A 25451-nucleotide genomic window follows, 5' to 3' on the forward strand; every position below is an offset into this window, starting at 1 on the left:
TCCACCAACAATAATAACCCAGAGAACAGACTATAAATTGCTCCAGTAAAATCAATTGGAAATGAGTCACTGCACGTGAAAGCATAACATCCCCCCACTCACACGTGTATGTACTCTGCTAAATGACTTCCATGAATCCAGTCTCTAACTAATGATGTAATTTTACAGTCAGTTTTACGTCACTTTACTGTCACTGTTTCATCATTAGTCTCCCAGAAATGTTGCCCCCATCCCCAGTTAAGTAAGAAGGATCTCCAGCCACTTCATTGATTTTATTTTTTCTTCGCACACTTCTGCTTCTGGTTTTGTGATTTAATCGTACTTCTTAACTTGAAAGGAAGCACTACAAGAATAGGCAATGTGAGTAGTTGCTGGTTTTGTTTTATTACAGTGTATTTGGTTCATTTTCCCCCCTTTCTTTGACATCCTCATAAATAAAATGCATAGTTCTGAGACCACTTTGCTCAAAACTGCACACTTGAAAGCAATTACAATGGTTAAAATGCACATGATAGTGATGCTAACAAGGACAGGGGTAAACTTGAGGACTTTTATTATGTGAATTTCATGTGAGGCATTACCTTTGAAGTTCTCTCTTTATCGTCCATATAGAAAATGAATAGAATAATATATGGCCTATGGTCAATTTTAATTTTGTTCTCATCTCATTATGAAATGAATTCCTCATGTAAGTGGCCTGTTTTGAAACTGAAAAAAAAAATGAAATATGCATCAAGTAACATTTTGTGTGAGAAAAATGCAAAAGCATGGTTCACTTTGGTGAATAAATTGTAGTGTGGGACATAAAATCCTAATAAGGCAAAACATTAAGATCTAGTATTGTTTTTTCTGGGGGTGGGGAGGTGGGGCTTGTATTTTTTCCATATCAGAACAATATTAGTTCCATATTTTATTCCTTTTTGATTAATCTCCTTCTAAACCACCATCTGTCTTCACTTCTGAACTTCTGAAATGCTGAACTTTCATTTCAATTATAGATCGTGGCTCTGTCTATAGCCAGTTCAGCTGTCATGTATCTTGGGAATGAAGGATAAAGGCCTGGTAGCGAATAAGAGATTTGAGAGGTTAAGGACTTTATTAGGCGAGTGTGGAGAGATGAAGCTTCTTCCTACAAAGGACGATTCTGCATAATGCGCAAGGAGATAAATTGTAGGTACTTAATGTTTCCACACTCATTTTTTTATTTTTACCAGGTGTGAGAGCTGTGCAGAACTGTGTCATGTCCCACTGAGCTCTAGTGCTGTTTTAAAGGAGGTATAAATCCACCTAATCAGGTGTTACTTAAATAGTACACATATCTGTTTAAGAATATCTGTAGGAACTACTGGATGGCTTACAATAAAACTTTAAGCAGATATTATTCTTTCCACTTTTGTTCCCTTTATTGGTTTTCTCAGATATATAGATCGTAAAAAAACACACACATCTGGGCTGTCACCCATTACTGCATTACTGTTGTTGCTACGTTGAGTTATTGGAGCTAGATTTATTGAATGAGAAGTGGGAATACTAAGTTATCAGCTAACTACAATGGGGTTTGATAGCAAAGTGTAGCCATTAGCGCAAACCCACAAATAAATATCCGAATTTCACTCACCAGATTTAGAAAACTTCCTCACATTGGCTCTTAAGCCCATTAAGTGCACTAGCTACATATCATTTGACATGTAATTACATTGTTTGTTTTTTTAAAAAATGCTCCTCAAATGCTCAAATTAGCTAAAGTGATGCCTAGTAGACAAGTCTGGCAGGCACCAACCACAGACAAAATAGAAAGTGGTCGTAGCTACTGTGACATCAGCCACTGGTTTCTGAAGTCCTGTTTTGAAGCCTCAGCATGAGTGTTAATGCCATCGCCATCTTGGCTGCAATAAAACAGAGGCGACAAAGAGGGCGAGTATGACCATGAAACCATGCACCCACTGGCTAACAACTTAAGATTGCGACCGCTGCTTTAGGCCACAGCTATCGCCATCTGGTGGCCTTCAGGTAGAATGCAGGTTCAAGGTACTTGTACACTGGCATGATTTTTCTGACCTGGAAACTACGTCCATGTTTTATACCATTATGGCACCAACCTGTAACTCAAAACGTCCACAGCCGTAATAATGCAAACTTTATTTTCAGCATTATTTGTGAGTTAAGTGAAAATGACCAGTAGACCCTAATCATGGTGAAAACGGAAGGTGGCATCTAAATAACACCAAAAGTGAAAAAAATACCTTTTCAACATAATTGATTGATGATTAATTTGTTGGTCTGGAAGCAAAATTTGCAGCAAAACTACAAAACTCATTAGAGAGAGTGAGAAATGCCCTCAGTCAGGTGATATGATGATTTAGGCACAGGTAGAGAAAGAGAATCCAGGAGCGAGCGTGTAAATAGCATCAGGCAGTGCTCTGGTTGTACCCTTGCTTAGCTTAATTTAGCTCAGGCATTTACAGCATGCCACTTTCATGAGCACATGGAGAGCGAATGTGTTTATCCAAGTGCCGAGGCTGATGTAACAAATAGCTTTCAGCACTCAGAAACTAGCCTTGAAGATAAAAACTGTATAATTCATGGTCTGCTCATTAGAAAATTGCTCCGAGTCCTTCTGAAGCTGCAATTTTGGAGTTTTATTGACTTGACAAGCAGCCAATATTCACACGTACATTTAAAAAAAAAAAAGCTTTCTAGGCACGCCCAGATGTTGTTGTTGTTGTTGTTGTCATACATTTCCTGGTAGTGCAAAGCAAATCCTCTGAGAGGCCAGCGTATGCGATGGATGACAGAGCAGGAGATAGGTAAGGAGATGGAGGCCAGGTTATCCACCTTATCATCAGGCCGCTGCTCTGTGGCCTGATGATAAGTTCCTTTGATTCTGGCTGATCTTGCTTTTAAACAAAAGCTCACTCTTAATGGTTTCACTTCTGCTGAGTGACGGAGAGACAGCAAACTGGTGGCAAAGAGGCCCCTGCTAGTTTGCTGCCTTTTCTATTGAGCTGTTCAGATCTGCAACAAAGCCCCGTCCTTGAACTTAGCTAAACTACAACGCACAGCAGTTTTCTGACTCCACAGTACCTTGATAGAGAAACTAACAAGGGCAGGCTTTGCTTTCAACTGAGCTGACAGCTTTTAAAAGTTACACTCTCCTCAAAGGCCTTGGTGCAGTAACAGTGTAGTCGGGGTCCTGGATTGTCATCAAAGAAACTCGCTGCCGGCTGATGATGATGCAGATAGTTCAGTAATTCTTTCATTTCCTTTCTAGCTTAAAAGAGAGTGTTTGGGTGTTTTTTTTTTATTTGTATTTCTTTTGTTCTTTATCTTTTAAATCCATACTGGACAAGATAAGAAAGGAGTTGGAGGGAGTAAAATAAAAAGTTTGGATTCTTGGGGGATTCCCAAGCTTATGTTAATAATAGCGGGTTAATTTTTTTTTCTTCTTTTGGCTGAATCCTTTTCTTTTTTCCTACAGTTTAATTTTTCCCGTTTCCGTGCTCGGAACTATCCATAGCAGCTGTTATTCCATAATTATCAATAAATAGCAAGGCTGCCATTCATAGGCACGACCCCTCACCTCCTCATCATTAGCATCACTAACCGCTTTCAGTAAACAGCAATTTCAGCTATTGAATTTGTCCTGCTTGGCTTTTTTGACTTTGCCCTGCAGGCATCAGATAACAGTAACGCCACTGTTCAGGGGCCATTGCAACATTTGAGTTGTGACCCTCTAAGATATTATCATCTCCCTCATTGTCCACTCGTCATGCTAGTTAATACGTTGAATGTGACTTTTTCTTTCAGCTTGCGTCTCCAAAATAAGAGTATGTCTGTTGATTGTTGCTGCGAAGCAGTGAATGCTATTTCTGTATGTATATTTCCATTCATGTAGGAGTTTATCTACGAGGAGAAAAAGATAAAAAATATTATATTTTGGTGGTTGTGTGAGCATTTAAGCCTCAAGGCAAGCTGTCTTTGAAAGGGATGGAATTAAACGGGGGACAGTAAAAACATTTTGACTCAGCTACATCTAATAGACTGAGAGGTTGGTGTCACAATGAGCTGCAGAAAGTGCCACATGCTGGAAGAATTTCCAGTGTGTGGAGTTTCTTGCATAGCAGAAATTACTGCTGTTTTTTTCATGGATTCAAGGCTTGTGTATCTAAAAGCGTTGGTTTACTGTTAAAGTTACTGTATCGCAGCAGTTTTATTCCTTTCCATGACTCTTGCTTGTATGTGAAGTGCTGCCAGAACCCCACTTTGTTTTATTAAAGGTCTCAGACTGATAGGTTTGTAGCATAAACCTATTCGCTGGAACGTTGAAGACAATATAATTACACCGCAAAGCAAGACACGAAGTAGGCAAGCTTCATGTTACTCGTATACGGGAGAGAACCGGACAGAGCGCCGTCCCTTCGCTTGACCCCAGTTGCTCTCTCCGTCCTCCCGTACCACTGTCCTTTTATTGAGGTTACATGAATATGCATAGGTTCATTAACATATGACATCTACATACACACAAAGAGTACCTTGCCTGTGTATGTGTGGTGGATGGGTGTGTGTGTGTGTGTGTGTGTGTGTGTGTGTGTGTTACTGCTGATCAAAGGGTCATAAAAGCACACAAGCAAACATCCTTGGTCAGGAAGAGGGTAGACTAGACCCCCCCGGTAAGGAAGTCCAGCAGTTCATCTAAACAGAAAAGCACTTAGACTAGAACAGACGTAGCTACGTTAATCCTACCATAAAACAATAAGGCAAGATGCGAACTTTTCCCATGCCCCCAAGATGCAGGTGTGCATTCCAGTGTGGAATACACACCAAGCCTCTGTAGCCTGTTAAAGATCACACAACTTATCACTACACAACTTATCACTACACAATTGATTATACACTTCTAAGCATCTATGGTTAAATATTTCTAAGCATAAATGACAATCAACCATACAAAACCTATCACAGACAGATGCCAAAAAAATAAGGAATCAAATAAAATAAAAGTTAAGCTGGGAAAGGGCCAGTTGGTAATTGCTTTCGTTTTTCGTCTTGACATGTAAAGTCCTCTAATTCATGTGAAACTTCATGCTAACAATATGTTTTCACACCTGAAAATTCTGGTGTTCGTTTTGTAGCACTTTTGTTGCGGCGCTAACGAGGCAGCAGTGGAAACTCAGGGCAATTATGCGTCATATTAGTTTTTAGGTTTCCACAGCCTGGATTCAGACGACCACTTTGATGTTTTTCTTAACAGTGTTACACTTTGTTTCGTCTTGTTTGCAGCAGCATGGTTTATTGGTAGACGCTGCTGTAAACCTCCTTTATTTTAGCTATTCATACTAAATCTGAGTGTTTCTCTTTGACTCATCCATGAAAATTATTGATTCTGTTTATCAAAACAAAAAGATACACTGCCTGGCAACTTTGTTAGGTACACCTGCCAATCACAGCAACTTAATAGATTTAGGCATGTCAGGTTTACAGTACAAAGGATGCTCCAAGAGGAGGAAAATATCAAGTAAGCGGTAGTTCTTTGGGTGAAAATGCCTTTTTGTTACCTAAGGTTAGAGTTGAAAAGCCAGACTGCCTCAAGCTGACAGGAAGGCAACAGTATCTCAAATCAATGGGAAAATCAATCAAATCAATCAAGGTGACCATATCAAAAGACCAGGTGCCACTCCTGCTTGCTAAAGACAGGGAACAGAGGCTACAATTCCCATGGGCTCACCAAAATTTGGCAACAGAGGATTGGAAAAGTCTTGCCTGGTCTGAGGATGTGCGTAAATGTGAAAGCATAGATAAACCCTGCCTTGTATCAATGGTCATGATGTAATGGTGTTAGGGAATTTCTCTCTGTACAGTTTGGCACAGGTTTGGTCCTTTATTACTAACTAAGCACTAAGAACTACAGTAACCAGATCTCAGTCCAGTAGCCTCTGGGATGTGATGGAAAGTTTTGCACCATGGATGTGCAGCCGACAAAATCTACAGCAGCTGCGAGATGTTATCGTGTCAATATGGACCAAACTCTCTGAGGACTGTTTCCAACACCTTGTTGAATTTTTGCCATGAAGAGTTAAAGCGGTTCTGATGGCTGCAGTTTACTAGAGTGACTGAAGACAGTGAAATGCTTGTATGACATCTCGAACTAATAAAACCTGTTTGTCTCTGTCATTAGTGAGCAGTACCTGCCACGCCCTTTTTGACCGATTTCTGGACGAAGACTTCCCAGATGAGTTTCTTCCTCATCCCCTGGACAATGACAGCCACTGTGAGTTTGTATCTAGAATACTGATGTGTTGATGGTAAATGGTAAATGGCCTGTATTTATATAGCGCTTTTCTAGTCCCTAAGGACCCCAAAGCGCTTTACATATCCAGTCATCCACCCATTCACACACACATTCACACACTGGTGATGGCAAGCTACATTGTAGCCACAGCCACCCTGGGGCGCACTGACAGAGGCGAGGCTGCCGGACACTGGCGCCACCAGGCCCTCTGACCACCACCAGTAGGCAACAGGTGAAGTGTCTTGCCCAAGGACACAACGACCGAGACTGTCCAAGCTGGGGCTCGAACCGGCAACCTTCCGATTACAAGGCGAACTCCCAACTCTTTCGCCCCTTTGATGATTTGACACAAATTGAAAATCTGTATTCCAGTTATCACCTGGGTTGTTTTTATTGCTTTTCTTATACTCATTGCATGCATCTACATGAATATTTCTTTGACTGGAAAGCATGGTTAAATTAAGAACCTGAGTAGTTTGTCGTGCAGGCAGAGGATCAAAAAGACTGGCATCTGTCAAAGATGACTACATTGGGAATTATCCCTGAAAAACTGGATTTTTGAGACAAAACTACCCATTTTGAATTTCAAGTGCAAGCATCACTCGAGCTGTAACAACACTCCCCTGTTAGATTGCCAGGAGCACAAGTAGCATGTTGATGCCTGTGAAAAAGCAACATTTTTATATCATTTGTGATCAGAGGAAGGCTACTCTTTTATCTGGTTTAAAGAAATGAATGTGGGTTAATATGAAATAATTAGTTAATAATTCTGTGCTTTATCCCAGGAGGGATTCCTAATTCCCCTGGCTTGCTGCCATATTAGTGGTTAAGGCAGTTTCCTCTCCAGTTGTCACATGATGTCTTGAACGTCTCCTCCGTCCCCTTCCTGTTCATCGACCCCCACACAGACAGACACAAAATCAGTCAAAGGCTCTGTCTGTTTGACTTTTAAACAGATTTTGGATTTAAATTTGATTTAGTGGAACTAAAGGCCTTGAGCTGACATTTTATAAAAATTTTTTAAAATGTTGTGGCTTTTTTAAAATATATATCCTTCATAGCTTTTCATTTTCTCAGGCACAGTTTTTCCTGTCTAGTTTTATCTATCCTTTATGTGTTTGGAATTTGCGTTTTATTAGTTTTTTATATTAAAGAGAGATATTTTCAGAGAGAAGCATCACTGGAGGAGTTGCATCCTAACTTTTTTCTTTAGTTCTGTTGGGATTTTTCTGGTCTCGAGATAATAAAGAAACACATTTCTCATATTTCCACTCACCACCGCCACCCCAATCCCCCCCCCCCCCCCCCCCCCCCCCCCAAAAAAAAAGCCTAAAAAACATATGGTGTTACTCATCCCCACTCAGGCATTCATATAAATGAGTTTGGAGGCTTTTTTTGTGAAATCGCAGATGCTGTTTATTTACTGTGAAGTTTTGCGGACAAGTTGTTTTTTTCTTTAATACAGTATCAGTTCGTTTCAAGATTTTATACATAGTGGGATAAAGATAACGTGAGAAATATACACTTTTTCAGTTCTTAGATTTGGGGCTGTTTTGCATGTGTGTATAAATATGATTATTTCAGGCTAGTGGGGAAAAAAATGCCATTAAGACGTATTTTATGTTTATATTTCAGTATATTTGTTAGCTTGGAGCTGTAATCAAATCAGTGCATTTTTAAATCGATACAGTAATTACACATTCAGACAAAAACATTAAAAAAACAACAACAAATAATCTACATAATTTGATGGACTCTTTTTTTAAAAATTGAGTTTTCATCTTTGTTGTTTCATGTGTTGCAGTTCCCTCCTGTGATTTTGAGTCACCGTGTCTCTGGACTTTATCGAACAGCAGCCGAAGTGACTGGTTATTGGTGTCGCCACAGCAACCACAGAGTACAAAGGCTGGGATGATGCCTGCAACTGACAACTCAGAGGGAAGGTCTGATGGTAAGAGTGCAGAGACTCACAGAGGAGCAGCTAAATCAGTGTGCTCTGATACACAGTGTTCCTCTTTCTTCTGTCAAATATGTTTAGAAGAGTCTTTGAGCTACTGTGTGAAAACGTTGCTTCTCACTTGACATTTTCTTTCACTCTGTGCTTCATATATTCAAATATACCCTAATCCAGAATTTGTCATAACGCTAAAGCATTAGACAGTGTTATGAGGCTGCTATAAAATAGTCAACCATGAATTTTCCACTTTGTTTTATTACCTTAGGACACTTCCTTCTTTTAACCCCGTCACCTGAAGCTGAGGCCTCTGGGAAATGTGACTACCACTTAATGAGCCCAGTATTGCCAAAAAGCAGCATGGACTGCCTGCTTCAGGTGGCTGTGTATGAGGCCGGCCCCGTGGTGGGGAACCTCACACTGCTGATCAAGCCTGCTCAACCAGATTCAGACGTTCACTCGGAGATGCTGCACCACAGGGGACGAGACGACCGCAGGTCAGCGAACACACTCACCTTTTGTTATTGTGCAACACAACCAGTCCTCTTCACTGAAAAAAAAAAACAGAAGGCACACTTCTGTCCCACTAAAGTTATGTAAGAAAAATGTTTCCTGCCTACCATCTAAGGCAAACTGTAGAATTGTGACTGCGTGTTGTTTGGGAAACACGGACAGATATTTCCTATTGATCTAATGCTGAAGCACAACTATCTTTAGAACAGCTAAAAGCATTCCTGAGACTAGAAGCAGGCTGGAAATGAAGTTACATATAATTGGTTAGGACAGAGGAGGATGGATTGGCATATGCAATAAGTTTGTACATTGGGTTTGTTAGTGGCTGCGCAGTAATGGGCTGTGCAATTCCATTATGAGTCACAAGCACACACACTCACACACAGTGACTTTATTTATTAAGCTGGCTATTCATCCAACAAAATCTGCAGATACAATGTCTGGACACACTCTTCATTTAAAGCACAGTTACCATCCAACAGGCTTCATCTTTCAGTGAAGTAGTTCAGTGTGTATTGTGCGTTGTGTGGGATGTCATGCGTATTGACATATGGCGCAATTTTGTTAAGTGCATAATAGAGACTGAATGGTCACAGGAGTTGACATCGGGCTGTATGAGGTGTTGTCAAAAAGTTTTGTGTACTTGGGACAGACAAATAAGCAAAAAAAAAACCCGTACCACTTAGAATTAGGCTAATCTCTCTTTCAAAACCACTTTGATCGCTGCTGCCATTTTTAATCACTCGCAGTGTGCGGTCTGTGATTTTCCTATTCACCTTGAACGTCCGCAGGCCTGGATTTCGTGTGGAGAAACAATCCTCGTGATGAGAACTTGACGTAGTCCAAAGTTTCCTAGACTCAAGGTGGTGCGTCGTGTGAGGAGCAAACTGGTGACCAGGAGGTGTGAATGCGTTAACAGGAGTTAGACTTGTCGACACAGCGTCCTACTTAATCACCATTTGCCACCGTGTGTGTTGGAAACATTGCAACTTCTTCTGATCACATCAGTACAAACTTTGCTCACCACCTCCTGCTTTCTCTGAATGAATACATAGATGAGGGATCACTGTTTTGTCACACCAGAGGAGATCAGGCAGCACTGCAGAGGCAAAAGTTTCAATGGTCAAACATAATTTCCGGGCACTGATCTCTAAACAGCTTTCATGGTGAAAATAGTCTAGTTTGCATATGCGATAGGCAGTTGGCGCTACGTAGCATGGACGTATTTTTAGAAATGGAGAGCAGGATTTGTGACGTGTGAGGTAAATCTTGGGTGCTGTCACATATCCCAGGTAGCAGGATTTGCTTTGCTTTATTACGCCACCTATAATCACACAGCTGTGGGCCAGCTTTGTGAAAACACAATCAGGTTGGACTTATGACAAGGTGACAGATGGATTATGCTGAATAATAGCGACATGTTTGGTGCTTTTGTTACGTGGAACACATGCTCATGGAGGAGTGCGGTTCCCATGGTTGATAATGGCAGCAGTAGTGGAAATGTGCCAATAAATGACAGATGGAAGAAGGCTCAAACATTATTTAGTAAAACACTATGGTGAGAAATGAGAAGAGGGTGCAGGTGAAGGATTTTAATATTCAGCTTCAGTTTTCATACATTACAAAGGTTCTTTATTTCAGAGAATGCAGAGGGCTTTAGCAGAACATATAACAAATGCAAACTTGACTGTAGAAACTGCAGTGCAGGCTTTTATACAAAATAAATCATCTTGGCAGTAATGTTGCATAAAGAAGGCAAGAAAGTGAAGATACTCTTGTTTTAACCTTTACTTGTTTTACTTTTAATGCACTTCTTTTTAATGTAACTATAAAAGCCAAAAATTAGAGTTAGAAAAAAAAGATACACATGTAGCTGTTTTCACATCTGAACTTTGGAAGACGTGGGGGAGAGTCAAGTCAGGACGTGGTCCGCAGTTGTCTTCAAATGTAGCGCACAGCAGGAAACAGTTTTCACTTCACTAATGGAAAGAGTCTTTTTGGTTTAGGTGAAGATGATGTCTGAGAAGAGCATGCTGGAGGCAGGTCACAGCGAGATCACCACTAGCTATGAATGCACCAGTCTATTACCTGCGCTTTCTCCCATCATTACAAATCACTGCAGCTGGATAATACGTGTAGTTTGCACTGGTGAGCTGACATTTTGATGTGAGCTCTAACTGTGTGAGATCTTTGGTTCTCACGTGCACCTTCGTCAGGTAAGGTCCACAAAAGTTCAGAAGTGTGTACTTTGAATGAACTTCAGGGTTAGCACGGAGGTTATTGTATTATGAAGGTGGTTCATTTCTTCCTGGGGTAAATCACCATGGTGACTTACAGGTTATACTCCAAGTAAGAGATTATCAGGTATAAATGAATCACCTAAATCGTGTCACCACTCCTCAAACCTCTGCACGTCGAAAGTAAGAGGGGCTGATGGTTTTGCGTTTCACTGATGAGCATCGGTCTGTATTATGAGTCCAACCTCTTTAAATTCTTGTAATCTTATACTTTCTGGATCCTTTGTAAACTCAGCCCCTCTGCTGCCAGTATACTTATTGGCTGTTGCCAAAGCAACTACTTTCATGTGAACCCAGAGGGGAAAACCAGAGTTTGCTGACGCTACCCAAATTGCTGATGCTAGGGCAAGTGAATCTAGATATTGGAGAGATACCCTGGGTATGTTGAGTTCGCTTCATAGTACATGGCCCAGGGCTGCTGCTTATGTGAGAAATTCAATTGATTTTGTTTCTGTGTGATTGCTTAATGCAGGCTTGAGTGGCAGATTTTTGGAGTTCCGATTGGCTGGGTGGCTGGACCCTTTCAGGTGACCCTGCTCTACACTTCGTGTGAGAGAGAAGCCACTGTGGCTCTGGACTCGCTGGAGTTCATAAACTGTGAATCAGGTGAGTTTATCAGGTCGTTAAGAGCTTTCAAACCAGATGCTCATGGTCATTTCCTGTGATAAGCACCTACAACCGTACAGACCAGATAAAAGGAACCAGCTGTAAACTTTATTTTAAAACCTGAGGTACTTTCACAGTAGCACATACTCGTGTTTTAACGTTTCCACAGCTGCTACAGGAGAACTTTTCTCTCTACAGATTACAGTTAAGGTTGCTTATGAAAACTGATTCACTCAAAATGTGTTTAGGTTTACTTTTTTTGTCTCATGCATGTTTTGCAAGTGAATGTCAGCACACAAAAATGCTCTGGTGTCAGGAAAATTTAAAAGCTCATGATTTGCGGTCAATTTGCAAACAGGCAAAAGATGCCTGGTCTGTTTTGCAGATTTCTTGAACCTTTTTTCTCAGTGGTTTCACATTTTTCAAGTCTCTACGGTATAGAGCAGCGAGTCAAGAAAAGCCCCTCCGCAGAATCAACCGACCTTCCTGTAAAAGCTGCCTCGTCGCTCATCCTAACTCACCGGGCCTCTAAATCTGCTTTGTACCTTGTTACAGTTGTTGTGTGGTTGTCTCCATTGCAGAACACCATTTCGGTGAAATGAGTCCCATTTGTGAGGAATCTTTCCACTGCAACCACTCAGTAGAGTGCATCGCCACGAGCCAAGTGTGTAACTTCCACACGGACTGTCCTTATGGAGAAGACGAGGGCTTCATCTGTGGTGAGATTTTGTTTTTGTTGTTTTTTTTAAATAAAATCACACAGAGTGCAGCAGAGCTTTTATGATGATGTATTTGATTCGATTTCATCTGCACCATCTGACCGATTCTTATAGCGACAGCATTATGAGCAGGAAAACACGTGTGAATGCTTCAGTTTGTGCACATCGGGAGTTATATCAGGCCAGCGTACTGTTGCGCAGTCCTGAAGCAGTCAGCGAGCTATTGGCAAGCTGTAATCCATTTGCATTAGCTGTATAAAATTTAAGTCCATGATAAATTGTTAATCCTTTCACCAAAGGCACAAGATTATTCCATGCCAAGGGCCTTTACACAATAAATTTAAAGTGTAGAAAATAAGTATTATGTGGGGTGTTTAAAGTCTGAAACCTGAGTGCAGATTCTCTTCCTCGGATAATTTGCATTAAAACGCTTTCACCGCCTAGTGTGTTTTTTCCTAATTAGCAGTAAAATGTAGTGTCAGGAATCCAATAGGCTGTTCTCTTTTCAAAGCTCTCTTCTCTGTCTACATCAAAGATTTCAGATAATATGATAAACCCTTTGCAGATTTATTATCCTATTGAAAAAAACATGCACAAAAAAGCATCAGTCATTACCTTTCAGTTCCTCTCACATCACAATCTAACAAGTTACCTCTTTCTCTTTTTTATAACATCAATCACTGTGTGCAAAGAAAAAACTCTCCGAGACACTGAAAAGGCAAAACGCTTCAGTCAGTAAAATCAATATAGTCAGGGTTATTTAAAGCACTTGAGCTGTGAAACGCTGGGGGGAAAGGCCACAGCGGAGATGTAATTTCTTCAACGAGCACACGGGTGTCTTAACCACTTTCATGTGCAAACATCGGTATCAATTTAATCTCTGTGGGTTCTATAGAGAGGTGGCTTACATGTTTTGTCTATTTTAGCACAAAAACTGGAAACAGCTCTATCTGTATTCTGGCTTCTTTCACAATTAAATACATGCTTAGAGTGAGAGGAGAAGAATTACACCGATCTCCCGTCTGCATCAAGGACAAAGGTGGAGTCGGGGAAGCTTCCATAGCATAAACATAGCCTTATCACAAGGTACCTAAAAAGCTCAAAGATATGCCTACACATATGTTTTACATTGATTATTTGACCTCATACTTCTTGGTGGTTAAACCTACACATGCTGACTATCAAAGGATAGTCTGCATGTGTGCTGTGCATTTTATGCAACAAGTGATTCATGTCCTAGCTTTTCAGCAAAATACATTACCTCAGATATGAAATGGTAAATGGCCTGTATTTATATAGTGCTTTACTAGTCCCTAAGGACCCCAAAGCGCTTTACATATCCAGTCATCCACCCATTCACACACACACTGGTGATGGCAGCTACATTGTAGCCACAGCCACCCTGGGGCGCACTGACAGAGGCGAGGCTGCCGGACACTGGCGCCACCGGGCCCTCTGACCACTACCAGTAGGCAACGGGTGAAGTGTCTTGCCCAAGGACACAACGACCGAGACTGTCCAAGCCGGGGCTCGAACCGGCAACCTTCCGATTACAAGGCGAACTCCCAACTCTTGAGCCACGATCGCCCGCTTCATTGTGATGAAGGAACGCCAGTTCAACTCCTGAGATATTGATCTGGTCAGTTAGGCTGCAGGGGGGATCGTTAATCAGTTTCAGCTCCTCTGGTATTAATGAAATTAACAACAGGCAACAAAACAGGAATGGTTTTACAGGTGGAGGTCACTGGCATTTTTCCCTCCTCATCTTTTCTGATTGTTTTTCCATTTGGCCAGGGTCAGTGTCACTACTGGTAGCATGAGGCAATACCTGGACCCTACAGAGGTTGCACAGGTAGGGTATCTCCAAGAGCATTGAGGTATCCTAGGAGACAGACAGTTATTCTAGGAGAGCAGGAGGGGGTCGTACAAAGACTTTAATCCACCAGGACAACCAGTATCTGCTCCACAGGATGAGAAGATTATTGGTGTGAATGCTTCTGACCAAACAATCAGAAACAGACTTCATGATGGTGGTCTGAAGGCCATTGCTGCCCTGTGCTTTTCATAGATGAGAGAAGGTTGACCTGTGGAGAACATTAAGTTGCTTTTAACATCATTCAGCACAAGCAGTTTGGTGGTGGGTCAGTGATGGTTTGGGGAAACGTATCCATGGAGGGAGACACAGACCTCAGATCGGTTAGGCAACAGCACCTTCTGTCAGATCCTGTGCTGTTGCAGTGGATTCCTACTAGTTCATGGTGCACCTCAGACTGTTCCAGCAACTCAGTGATGCCCTGGTCCAGATCTGATGGGAGATCCCCCAGGACACCATGAGTCGTCTCATTAGGATGTCAGTCATGCACACAAGCACCTGTAGGCCATACAAATTACTAAGTAATATCTTGAGTTGCAGCAATGGAATATCAGGAAAATGGACAAGCCTGCTGCATCATTTTTTAATCTAGATTTTCAGGGTTTCTGTTATTTCAACCCTCTGTAAGATAAGAATTTTCATTTCAAACAATGTGGCATCTTCTCAAAGAAGTAATTTTTTTGAGCAGTATATGTTGACCCAGTGAAGTATTTGCAAGCCCCCAAAACTGATAAGAGTCACTATGTTTTGGAGTTGTTGGACAACATTTTCACTTTGAAGGTGAAACTGAAAAAAACATCCTAAAAGGTCTGGGAGTAATCGCAGTGCTCTGATCTGAAATGTGTCGCAGTACACGTGTAGTGCAAAGTGTGGAGAGTGACAGAAGAAAACACACACACACGCGCGACTTTCACGTGAAGAAAAACATCCTCCGTATAATTTGTGCTCGGATGATTTCTTTCAAAATATAATTCTTGTCTGAAAGTAGGAGATGGACTTTTTAGCAGCTGTGGTTTCTGTCTTTTTGAAGTATGATGATAATCTGCTTCCTTCCCAGATGCTCTCCCCTTTGGCTCATACTGTTCGTTTGACGGGGATTCATGTGGTTGGTCTATGTCCAACCAGCACTCGGGCTGGAGGAGAGTTGCAGGAGATGAGCTCATGAAGAGAAAAGACATGCAGGGTTTCGCTCTGCAGCGCACACAAGGTTTGTGTCTGCATGTGTGTGTGAATGTGTGTGCGTGTGTGTGCACAGCACATGTGAATTATGCCCTAATTTAATTACTCTTCCTCTGGTGAATCTCCTCCAGCTCCGATGAATTATTGCAGTGTGGAGTGATGGGAAAATACCCTCATTTGTTTTTGAAGCTCACATTTCCTTGTGTCAAAACTTCTTAATTTTCCTTTGTTGCAAACAGGATTTTTGCATTTACTCTTTTTTAATACACAGCCAATGACGAGAATGCTTGTTTTGATGTTCAGTAAGTAAAAACAATAAAACCGCTATTGCTGCATTGTCTGAGAAGCATTGTCAGGTCATTTCTAGTTCGCAGTGTAACTTTAAAGCATATGTATGCTTGTCAGAAAGACCTGACGGGTGCTACTCCTTATTCACGAGGGCTTGCCGCAGCAGGTAGTGCCACGTATTTGATCTGGCAACATTTTTACGCTGGATGCTCTTGAAGCAACCCCAAGGGGTGTAAGTTTCTTCCCAGGATTGAACTGTGGAGCTTTCGTTTGTCAGGCAAATGTAAAACACTGCAGGAGGTTTTTTTGCATGTCGAAAGAGGATGAAAGCAGGATTGCCAGCAGAAGATGAAATAAAAGATGTAATTGTAACTGGTAGTTAATATGCTCTATTCAGGTTGACTGAAATGTCAGCTGACCATCTTGTGGCTGTACACAAGTCATTTAGCAAGCAAATTAGTGTCCGGCATTCATTGAGACTAGCAGAGCATTGCATTACATTTACAGCTCTGTTAACCTCAATGCGCTTTAGTCTACAAGTCACATTTTAACCCCACATTCATACAGCACTTTATTCTTTTAGCTTTAAGTACTTTATCTGCCTCGCGTCTATGGCCAATTTGCGTCTCCATAAAAGTCATTACTTTTATAAGCTGCTGGTTTATGTTGATCAATAAGAAAGATTGATGTGGGTTCGGCTCAAAAATCTAACTAACTAACTAGCTAAATCACATAACCTGGTAAATGTGTTACATTTATTGTCTTCCCCTAGGGCACTTCTTGTTTCTCCCTGTCAGAGAGAGTAATTCACTTAAAGAAGCGTTCGTTCAGAGCTCTGCATTCCCTCGTCCAGTCTCTTCTGTTGCTTGCCAGGTCAGTTACTCGCCTGACGTAGTAGTTGAATTATTCAATTTAAGCATGTTTGATTGTCTTGTCTGTGTCTGTGTGGGGGAGTTCAAATCATACTAAATATCTCACCAAAAATCTTAATGATCTTCATCTCTGTTTGTGTAGATGCATTTCTCTCTGTACCTGCGTGGTCATTTTAATGGCTCGTTGCAAGTGGCTATAGAGGAAAACGGGACAGTTGCCGCGGTACCGGTCTGGGAGAGGAATGGTCAAGCCGAAGATAACTGGGAACCGGTTGCCCTGGAACTGACTGACCTTCATCACGGGTACATAAGAGGAAAACAAACAGGGGGAGGAATGAAAGAATAAAGGCTGATCTCTCGTGTGTTAAAGGGATGATGTGTCGTTGAGGTTTACTCACCTCTTTTTCCCATGGAGCTCCATAAAGTTTCATTTTCTCCTTTGTTTTCCCCTGTCAGAGATAGTGGAGCTTAGGGATGAGTACATGCTTTAGGTCAGTGATAAGAAAAGGAAAATTGCTCCTTTCATCTAAAGAATGTGTAATCAGATTTAGTGCTCATAATAAAAGAGATTTCACTCCTACTTTACTCTGAAGAGTTTAAGTACACTCGCTGGGATTGAAATCCTGCTGCTTTTTCATAAGAAAAGACAACTGTAATTCTCTGATTGCTCCAGGTTTCGTGTTAAAGTGACAGCTGTGTGGGGACAAGGCTCCAATGCTGACGTTGCTCTAGATGACATTGCACTTGGAGCAGCCTGCTTCCAGTCAGGTAAGCTGAGATCACACAACCATTAAGTAAAGCCAATACAGATTTCTTTAAAAGTTCTCAAGGGCTAAAACACACATTTGTCTTGCTTTACCGCATATTTAGTCTTTGCTTTCATAATGATCGGTGCACTTTATGAAATCAAACTGCGGCTGAGCTTGGGAGGAGCACAGAGAGACCTCCCCAACTGCTGTGTTTTGTTCAGCACCACAGCGGCCCTCAGCTATTCATTTGATGCCCCGTTTAGTTGATTGGCTGAGACATGTGGGTAACCGACGTTTCATGATTTGCTGCAAATGTAGCGCCGCAGTACGACAGCAGTGTGTGCCAACATTCCTGCTCCCGTGTTGTTGCACTTCAGCTTTTAATTCTCAAAGTAGAGAGCAGACTTTTACAAGCCACTATGGTGCTACGCTAATAACAAAGACATGAAAAGGTCTGTTTTTGTTTCGGCGGGATTTAGGAGAAATATGGTTTGAAGCCTCCAGGGAGGCGCAGTTGTCTGTTGCGCTTCTGCAGTTGGGCGAGGACGGAACATTTTCTAACTGACTTCGGCTTTAAATCAGGTTTCTAGAGTAAATTTAGAAAGCAATAATTCAGAATAATGAGTCTGCCCATCACATTTATGATCTCACTTTATGCGGGGATCTTGTTGTGTTCGAGAGGGTTATAAGATCTTAACGGCTCTTGTTGCCTAAGGGCTTGGCAATGAGGAGCGTACAACCTTTACCACCAATAAACGGACAAAAATCCCGTGTCTGTACGCTCCACAGTGGGTAAACACTGCCAAGATAGAAAGGTTTTCATGGTGTAGCCCTGTTCTCAGGAAATCTGTGCCACTTTCATTCTAAATATAGTTCATAATCAGGTGAAATCCAGATGAGTGACTGTGACTCCTCTCTTTTTTTTTCTTCCCCTGCCTTTACCTTTACTTTGGCTTCCCCTCCCCTCCATCAGATCTCAACTTTCTGCTGCCCGCGACCGACTTTGAAGATTTCTTAAGCCCCCTTCCAGAGCCTTTGGCCTCAGGTAGTGCACAGCTCCAGCAGTTATCTTGTATAGCGTGTGAATTTCTGAAGTGTCCCAGTCTACTGTGTCATCTTTAATCCATTCTGTTTGCACAATTTGCACACCAGGTGGTCAATTGTTTACTCATCACAGCTAACCAGAAGCTTTTAATCCAGCCTGTGTTCGGCAATTACATGCCAGCTCCTTAATGCAATTACCTGTGACTCTTATAGATGTGCCATATGTATGCATCTGTTCTTTACTGTGTATCTTATCTCAGCTGTTTACTGATTTTCATGCTTTTGGTACTTTCCCCCCCTCCACATAACAATGTGAAAATGGTTATAGTTTTTGCAGCTTATTAAACAACTAAAAGCAGTATTTTTTCCCCCTCTATTGCCTTTTGTAGAGGTTTCTCTGATGACTTGGTGGTTTACATCATGCGGTGCCAGTGGACCACAGGGCCCAACCCAAGCCCAGTGTGACAGCACTTACAGGAACAAAAATATCAACGTTACCGTGGGGAAGGAGGGACACTTGAAAGGAATTCAGATGTGGAAGGTGCCTGCTACTAACAGATACCTGTAAGTGGTTGGTGATACCGAGCCAGGGAACATGTACCGGTTTTTGTAAAAAGTGGACTTTGGTAGTTAAATTATACACACATGTAATTCCTAGCCACATTAACACGATGTGAGTTCGTAATAAGGAATCTTATTAGGATCACTGGTAACTGTGACAGCACTGAGCAGCTCCTTCAGTGGGAGACTGCGGCACCCACGGTGTGGGACGGAGAGATTTCGCAGGTCTTTCCTCCCCACTGCTGTCAGACTCCATAATAAAGACTTTAACTGATCAAGCACACACATCCATACATATGCAATAATACTAAGTGCAATAATCCTTTCTGTCATCGTTGTATTTTTACTCAGTTGTATATAGTATTTGTATTTGTATTCTATTTTTACCTTATTGTATATTTATTTTATTTTATTCTACTGTATATAGTATTTTATTTTATTCTATTCTGTACAGTTGTGTACTGTATTTATTCTTATTGTATTCTAATTTTTTCCTCATAACTTTTGCACTGTCCACTTCCTGCTGTGACAAAACAAATTTCCCACGTGTGGGACTAATAAAGGTTATCTTATCTTATCTTATCTTAACTATTTCATAATCCACATTTTACAACAGACATCTGCAGCCATTTGCTCAGTGTAATGAGGTATTTGCTATCCATTACGGTATACAGTGCGTGGCACTTCATTTAAGACCAAGGATTAAATCTCCTTCTGTTGCAATGATCCCCCCTCAGGATCTCTGCTTATGGGGCTGCAGGAGGAAAAGGAGCCAAAAACCACAACAAACGCAACCATGGGGTCTTTATTTCTGCCATCTTTCCTCTGGAAAAAGGAGATATGCTTTACATCTTGGTGGGACACCAGGGAGAAGACGCATGCCCAGGGGTGAGTATAGTGAGGGTGAGAACAGGCTGGAAGGATTTGTTGATGTGGGATGAGTGGGATGTCTTAAAGAGGAGAGACGAGACGGCGTCCCAAATTCTGATTTTCCTTTTTTAATGCCAAGTTCATGTTTCTGCAACTTTTCTTTTTCTTTTTTTTTTAAATCTTGTGGAGCTTGATTTTCCATCTTCCACATGTTTTAGAGAAATCCTCACACCCAAAAGATCTGCCTCGGAGAGTCATCTGTGATTGAAGACAACCTCAAGCTGCAGGCTGGTGTAGAGTGGGCTGGAGGAGGAGGCGGAGGAGGGGGAGCAACGTACGTCTTTAAGGTAGCAGAAGACACTTTGAGTTGTTTCAGAACTGTGTGCATTTTCTCTGGGTTTGTGTGCATAGCATTGTTAAGATACAGCACTGTGGCACATAAGCATTTGAAATGATTCAGCAGTGTTTCATTCTTTAATCCATAGATTTAAATATAGATCGATTATATCTGCATGCAGCATGGAACTTTAGCACGAGGTTCACTTTTTTATGATCGCTCTTATCTATTGTACCATTGGGACTTCTAAAGTTGTTGTGTAGCTTATATAAAGTGTTCATCATCATTTAAATAAATTAAATTGAAAGATTTACTCGTGCGTGGTCTTTTCAGAAGGAGGATGGAGAGCTGGTTCCCTTGCTGATCGCAGCTGGTGGAGGAGGAAATGCCTACCTGGAGGACCCTGAGTCCAGTCTGGACAACATACCACTGGAGCAGTATGAAAACAGCACCGAAGCTCCCAGTAGCAATGGCCAAACTGGTGCAGCAGGTAGTGTAATATAAGCTCTTTGTTGCTAGCGTCCTGTTGCAAAAACTGCTATTTTAGTTTAATGTATAAAAAATGCCAAAAGTACCCCTCTGTTGAGTCATCTACCGTTCACTGAAGGCTCATCAGAAATGGTCTCAGTGGAAGGCTGGCTATCAAGAAGCCATTCTTAAGGAAGGGAAAGACGGAGAAACAGCTGAGGTATGCGACATTATACAAGAACTGGACTGAAAGTCAATGGCAAAACGTCAAATGGAATAATGAATCCGAATTTTACATTTTTGGCTCGAACCATTGAGTGAGGTACAACATTAACTTTCTACAGCCATCTGTGAAACACAGTGGAGGTTTTGGCAGAATTAGAAACATAGGAAAGTACCATCACATCTTGATCATCCAATACCATCTGGAAAGCATCTGATTGTCCGTGGCTTCATTTTTTAACATGACATTGATCCCAAATACCCTGCAAATTCAGTAAAAGCATATGGAGGTAGAAAAACACACAATCGATAACTATAAGTGATGGATTCGTCCCCCCAGAGCTGAGACCTCAACATTATTGAAGCAGTGTGGGCTCATCTTGACAGTGAATGCAACAAAAAGCATCCAACATCCAAAGAAGAGCTTTGAATGTCCTTCAAAGACCCCAGGGAAATTACAAGAAAGCAGCCCGAAAGAGTTCTGTGTCAACGAATAAAGGTGGTTGTACCAAACATTTGCCTTCAAACTCATTATAATTGAACTATTTGCTCTATAATGTGTTTCCAATGAACAACTACAAATATTTTGTTATTTTCCTAGCAAAAACGAAATTAATAAGGGGTGAGTCTTTGTTCAATACAGGCCACAAAGGTCACTCCTCACTAAATAACTTCACTTTGATGTGTTCAAATCTTGAGATGTCTGACTTTAAGATGACTCCGTCCACCCTTGCATAACTGAGGAAAATGAAGTTACTGTTATTGTGCCCACAGTATTAAATATTCTATTCAATTATGTAAAAGAATGAAACGGCTTTCCAGAATCAGTGTTCCTGGCATTTTTCCCTATTAAAAACTAGATTCAATAGAATTAGTTAGATGGAATGCTATTGTTTGTTGCATAACAGGGTTTTTTTTACTTAGCAGCACACACAAAAATGTATTACAGAAAGCAGCGTATGAAATTTAATATAAAGTTGGATCCATAGATTTCTGGGGCAATGACATTTCTTTTGTAAGTGTGCAAAAGGAAAGGAACTTCATCCAAGTATTGAAAACAGTCCTCATAAGTAAACTTGTCTTAGTTTGTCCTTTTATGTTTTCCTAGTCAATGCAGCACTTTTGTTAAACCCCTTCATTTAAAGCTGAAAGTCTGCACTTCAATTACATCTTGATTGTTTGATTCAGAATCCACTGTGGAGGTGTACAAAAGCAAAATTACAAAAATTGTTTCATTGTCCAGATACTTTCTTCCCTAACTTTAAAAGCTGCAATTGTGGGTATTTTTTCTTTTTGGTTACAAATTACCCTTTACACTTTATGTTCAAAGAAAAGTTTCATTTTCTTATAAAGGACGTGCTGTAAACTTTGGATGAGAAGACGTTGTTCTGACTGAATTCAGTGTCATCTGATACCAAAGCACGCATTTCATTTGTCCAAAAGGTAGCCGGAGATATGAGAGGATTTATTTGTTCTGTATTCTCACACACACAGGGTGGCGCAGGTTGGCATGCATGTGTTTGGCCTGTGGATAATGGGATGTATCTGGAATTCACTTCTTTCGCTGGAACATTCTCAGTAAATCCCTTCTGACCAGCCGAGACTCAACGAGAACCATTTATCAACTCATCTTATTGAAACCTCTGAGAGACTGTTTAGATAAAGATCTGCATGTCAGGGCAAGTTTGCAGCTCGAAGTACTGAGCAGATGAGGTCTTTCTGTTTACGTGCGTTTGCATGTGTGCTGATGTTTAAAGTGCCACCACATGAGACAAGCCCTATATATACAGTATATTATCACTGATCAAAGACCTCTGAAGGGCAGAGGAACATCTTTCAGTGAAGCTTGTCTTCCTTTGATATGTTGTTTGTATGAAACCTGCTTATATCTGCCCGTCTTTGTAGATTAGAGATGATGGTTGAACCCGTTAACTCTTTTTATTCATTGCGAGGCGTCTCTGTATTCATCAGTTCACTTTGGTGCAGTCAAAGGTTAAATTCATGCCCAAAACAAAGCTGCAGTATAGCTACATTGTTGCTGTATAAGTGGATGGGCGGAAAGTCTCCTTTCAGTTTTAACATTTTTTATGGCGACCGAATAGCTGACGCTTTACTCTTGACCCTTTGTCCACCCACCAGCTGCCTGCGAATGGAAACAAAGAAACACAACAACAGAACAAAAAACAGCCGGAAAAATCAAAAGCCCTGTGCTAAAACTTCTCCCTCATTTCTGTATTTGATACGCTCCACATCCGAGTGGATTTGCTCTGACCTTCTCAATTATAGTCTAAACAAGACTGAACTTATTTGTCTTTAAAGTGTGCCTTCTGGCTTAACAGACAGACAGCTCTCTCACTGATTGCCTCCACCGCTGACTCAATATGCTGAATCACCAGTCGAAAGTAGGGCCTAATTTGTGACAGCGGAGACAAGCTCACAACAGACACTACACACATTGGTGGCTGTAGATACTCCATAAAACCTCACTGATGACTGTGTCTGTGCTTATATCCAGACTGCAAAGAATCTCAGTGTAACCCGAGCAGAACATAAAAACATTCATTTAGTAGTCATGAAGTGTGAAAATAGTTACTCTTTAGAGACCCTTGTCAAGTCTGAAAAAGCTGCCTAAAAGATATCAGCCATACAACCTGATTTGGGTTTGGTAAATGCAAAGTTATGACAGAGAGCCTGTTTTTGGATCTTGATCCACACCGGGGCCTAAAAGTCAGGATACTTTGGCCTGCGTATAATTTCGAAATCTCCCGAGTACCCTTTTAAAATCAAAGCTGGCTCGCTCACATTACAGCAACAGTGTAAGCCTTCAGGTTATTTTATGAACCCTTATTAAACTAATTTTTAATGGCAACTCATTTTTTCGTTGTTCTCAGTCGGTGAGTTTTTTCACTGCAGCAAACATCAAACACACGAACCGTGTTTTACAACCTTGTGCAATGCTCCCAAAGTAGCTCTTGTAACAGTGAATGACTTTGTTTTGTTTCCCTTAAAGGTGGAGGTGGCGGCTGGAAAGATAGTTCAAGTTCTCACCTGATGGCTGGCAGATCCCTGGTGGAAGGTGCCGAGGGGGGATCTTCATGCCCCCTGGCGCTGTCTAAGCTCAGCTGGTCGACCTTCGGAGGGTTTGGAGGAGGAGGCGGTGCGTGCACAGCTGGAGGAGGTGGAGGAGGATACAGAGGTAACCGTATTTTGTCATCATATTGTTATTTCAACCCAGACTAAATTTTTAGTCAGCTACTTGGCACTACTACCCTACTCCTGTACTTCTTTTTCTTCTTCAGACTCCATTTAGTGGTCACCACAAAGGACTTGTTGCATCTATCTCACTTTGTCCCCTTAGCTTTGTTCTCTCTCGCACCAACCCTCTGCATGTGCTCCTTCGCTACATCCATGAATCTACTCTATGGACTTCTTCTTCTCTCCTCTTCTTCCTGGCAGCTCATCTTCATTGTCCTTTGTATAGTACTCTACTCTGCAGATTAACATTTATAACTCAGAGCTGACAGGGCTTCAGAGGGACATGCAAGAGAGTAAAAACTGTTGGAAGGCTAAAGCAAATGCATTCAGTCATCGAACCTCTTTGTGAGGTTCGATGACTGAATGCATAGAGGAGTATCAGCTGATTGTGGGTTATTTTGACTGCAGTCTGCTGAAAATACTGCTCAGCTTGATTCATTACTTCTGTGCCAGCAATCTGTTCTTCATTTTTAGTGTAACATTCATGTACAATTTCCACTGTTGCAAGCAGTGTTAAGAACTAGATTTGAGTTAGGATTAAGGTATTTTTTTTGCCTTGATAATCATATTTTACATCAAAAGAAAACTGTCGTTTAGACAAGAGTTAAAGTTATTACTATTATTTTTGTTGGTTTGTTTTTGACAGGAGGCGATGCTGCATTGACAGATGACATCACAGCTGATGGTCAGAATGGAATTTCATTTATTCACCCGATGGGAGAGATTTTTCTGCAGCCTCTGGCAGGTGAGACTGAGCGTGGCACCCTACTCCTGCATCTTTATATCGAGAGGTTTTAAGAGATTAGCGGAGGATACAGGACGCAAAAGAGCAAATACCATTCCCAGATGGAAACCTTGAGATGCTACTGAATATTTTTCAGAAGGTTATAACTGGATGATTCGCTAAAACGTTTTGTACAAGTCTTTGTACAAGATCAGATTTGAGTGCTTATTCAAGTACTAAATAGAGTAAAGCAAGAAAGACCAAGTGCTTCATACTTTATCAGCTAATAAAGCCAATGAGATGCAGCTGAAAGCATGTAGCACCTTGGCATAGGTTTAAAATTGTGTGATCATGCTAGAGTTAAGAGGAAGACTCCAGCAAAGTAGAATGGAAAACAGCAGAGCTAAAGTAAAAGTTTGCTAGTAACAGGAAATTCCCACTCTCATGAGTTCATCGTTAAACGGTTTAATAATATCTATGTAAGGCCAAACCAACACCGACTCGCTGTGCTCGCTCGGCCCCCGGGCGACACTGTATTAAAAACAGACACAACTCTGTAATGAAAATCTCTGCGTGCGCGCAGATATTTACCAAAAATGTCATCAGCGAACAGTATGGGTTCAAATTGTGG

At 41.3% G+C, this 25451-nt stretch overlaps 1 protein-coding gene across 1 annotated transcript in view; it reads left to right on the top strand.

The window, feature by feature from the left end:
- ltk (leukocyte receptor tyrosine kinase) overlaps positions 1-25451 on the top strand; it is a 73994-nt gene that overhangs the window by 31722 nt on the left and 16821 nt on the right. The window contains exons 2-17 of the mRNA XM_085342519.1: positions 6176-6268; positions 8094-8240; positions 8512-8740; positions 11526-11659; positions 12241-12378; positions 15309-15458; positions 16491-16591; positions 16733-16893; positions 17264-17358; positions 18313-18384; positions 18773-18947; positions 19682-19832; positions 20033-20161; positions 20485-20641; positions 23852-24037; positions 24743-24841. Of these exons, the coding sequence (XP_085198645.1) occupies positions 6176-6268; positions 8094-8240; positions 8512-8740; positions 11526-11659; positions 12241-12378; positions 15309-15458; positions 16491-16591; positions 16733-16893; positions 17264-17358; positions 18313-18384; positions 18773-18947; positions 19682-19832; positions 20033-20161; positions 20485-20641; positions 23852-24037; positions 24743-24841 (2217 nt within the window). The remainder of the gene's footprint in view (positions 1-6175; positions 6269-8093; positions 8241-8511; positions 8741-11525; positions 11660-12240; positions 12379-15308; positions 15459-16490; positions 16592-16732; positions 16894-17263; positions 17359-18312; positions 18385-18772; positions 18948-19681; positions 19833-20032; positions 20162-20484; positions 20642-23851; positions 24038-24742; positions 24842-25451) is intronic.

The sequence above is a fragment of the Diplotaxodon limnothrissa genome, linkage group LG19, assembly GCF_057381915.1.
Source record: "Diplotaxodon limnothrissa isolate DT_005_m linkage group LG19, D_limnothrissa_male_GT1.1, whole genome shotgun sequence".
Lineage (NCBI taxonomy): Eukaryota > Metazoa > Chordata > Actinopteri > Cichliformes > Cichlidae > Diplotaxodon > Diplotaxodon limnothrissa.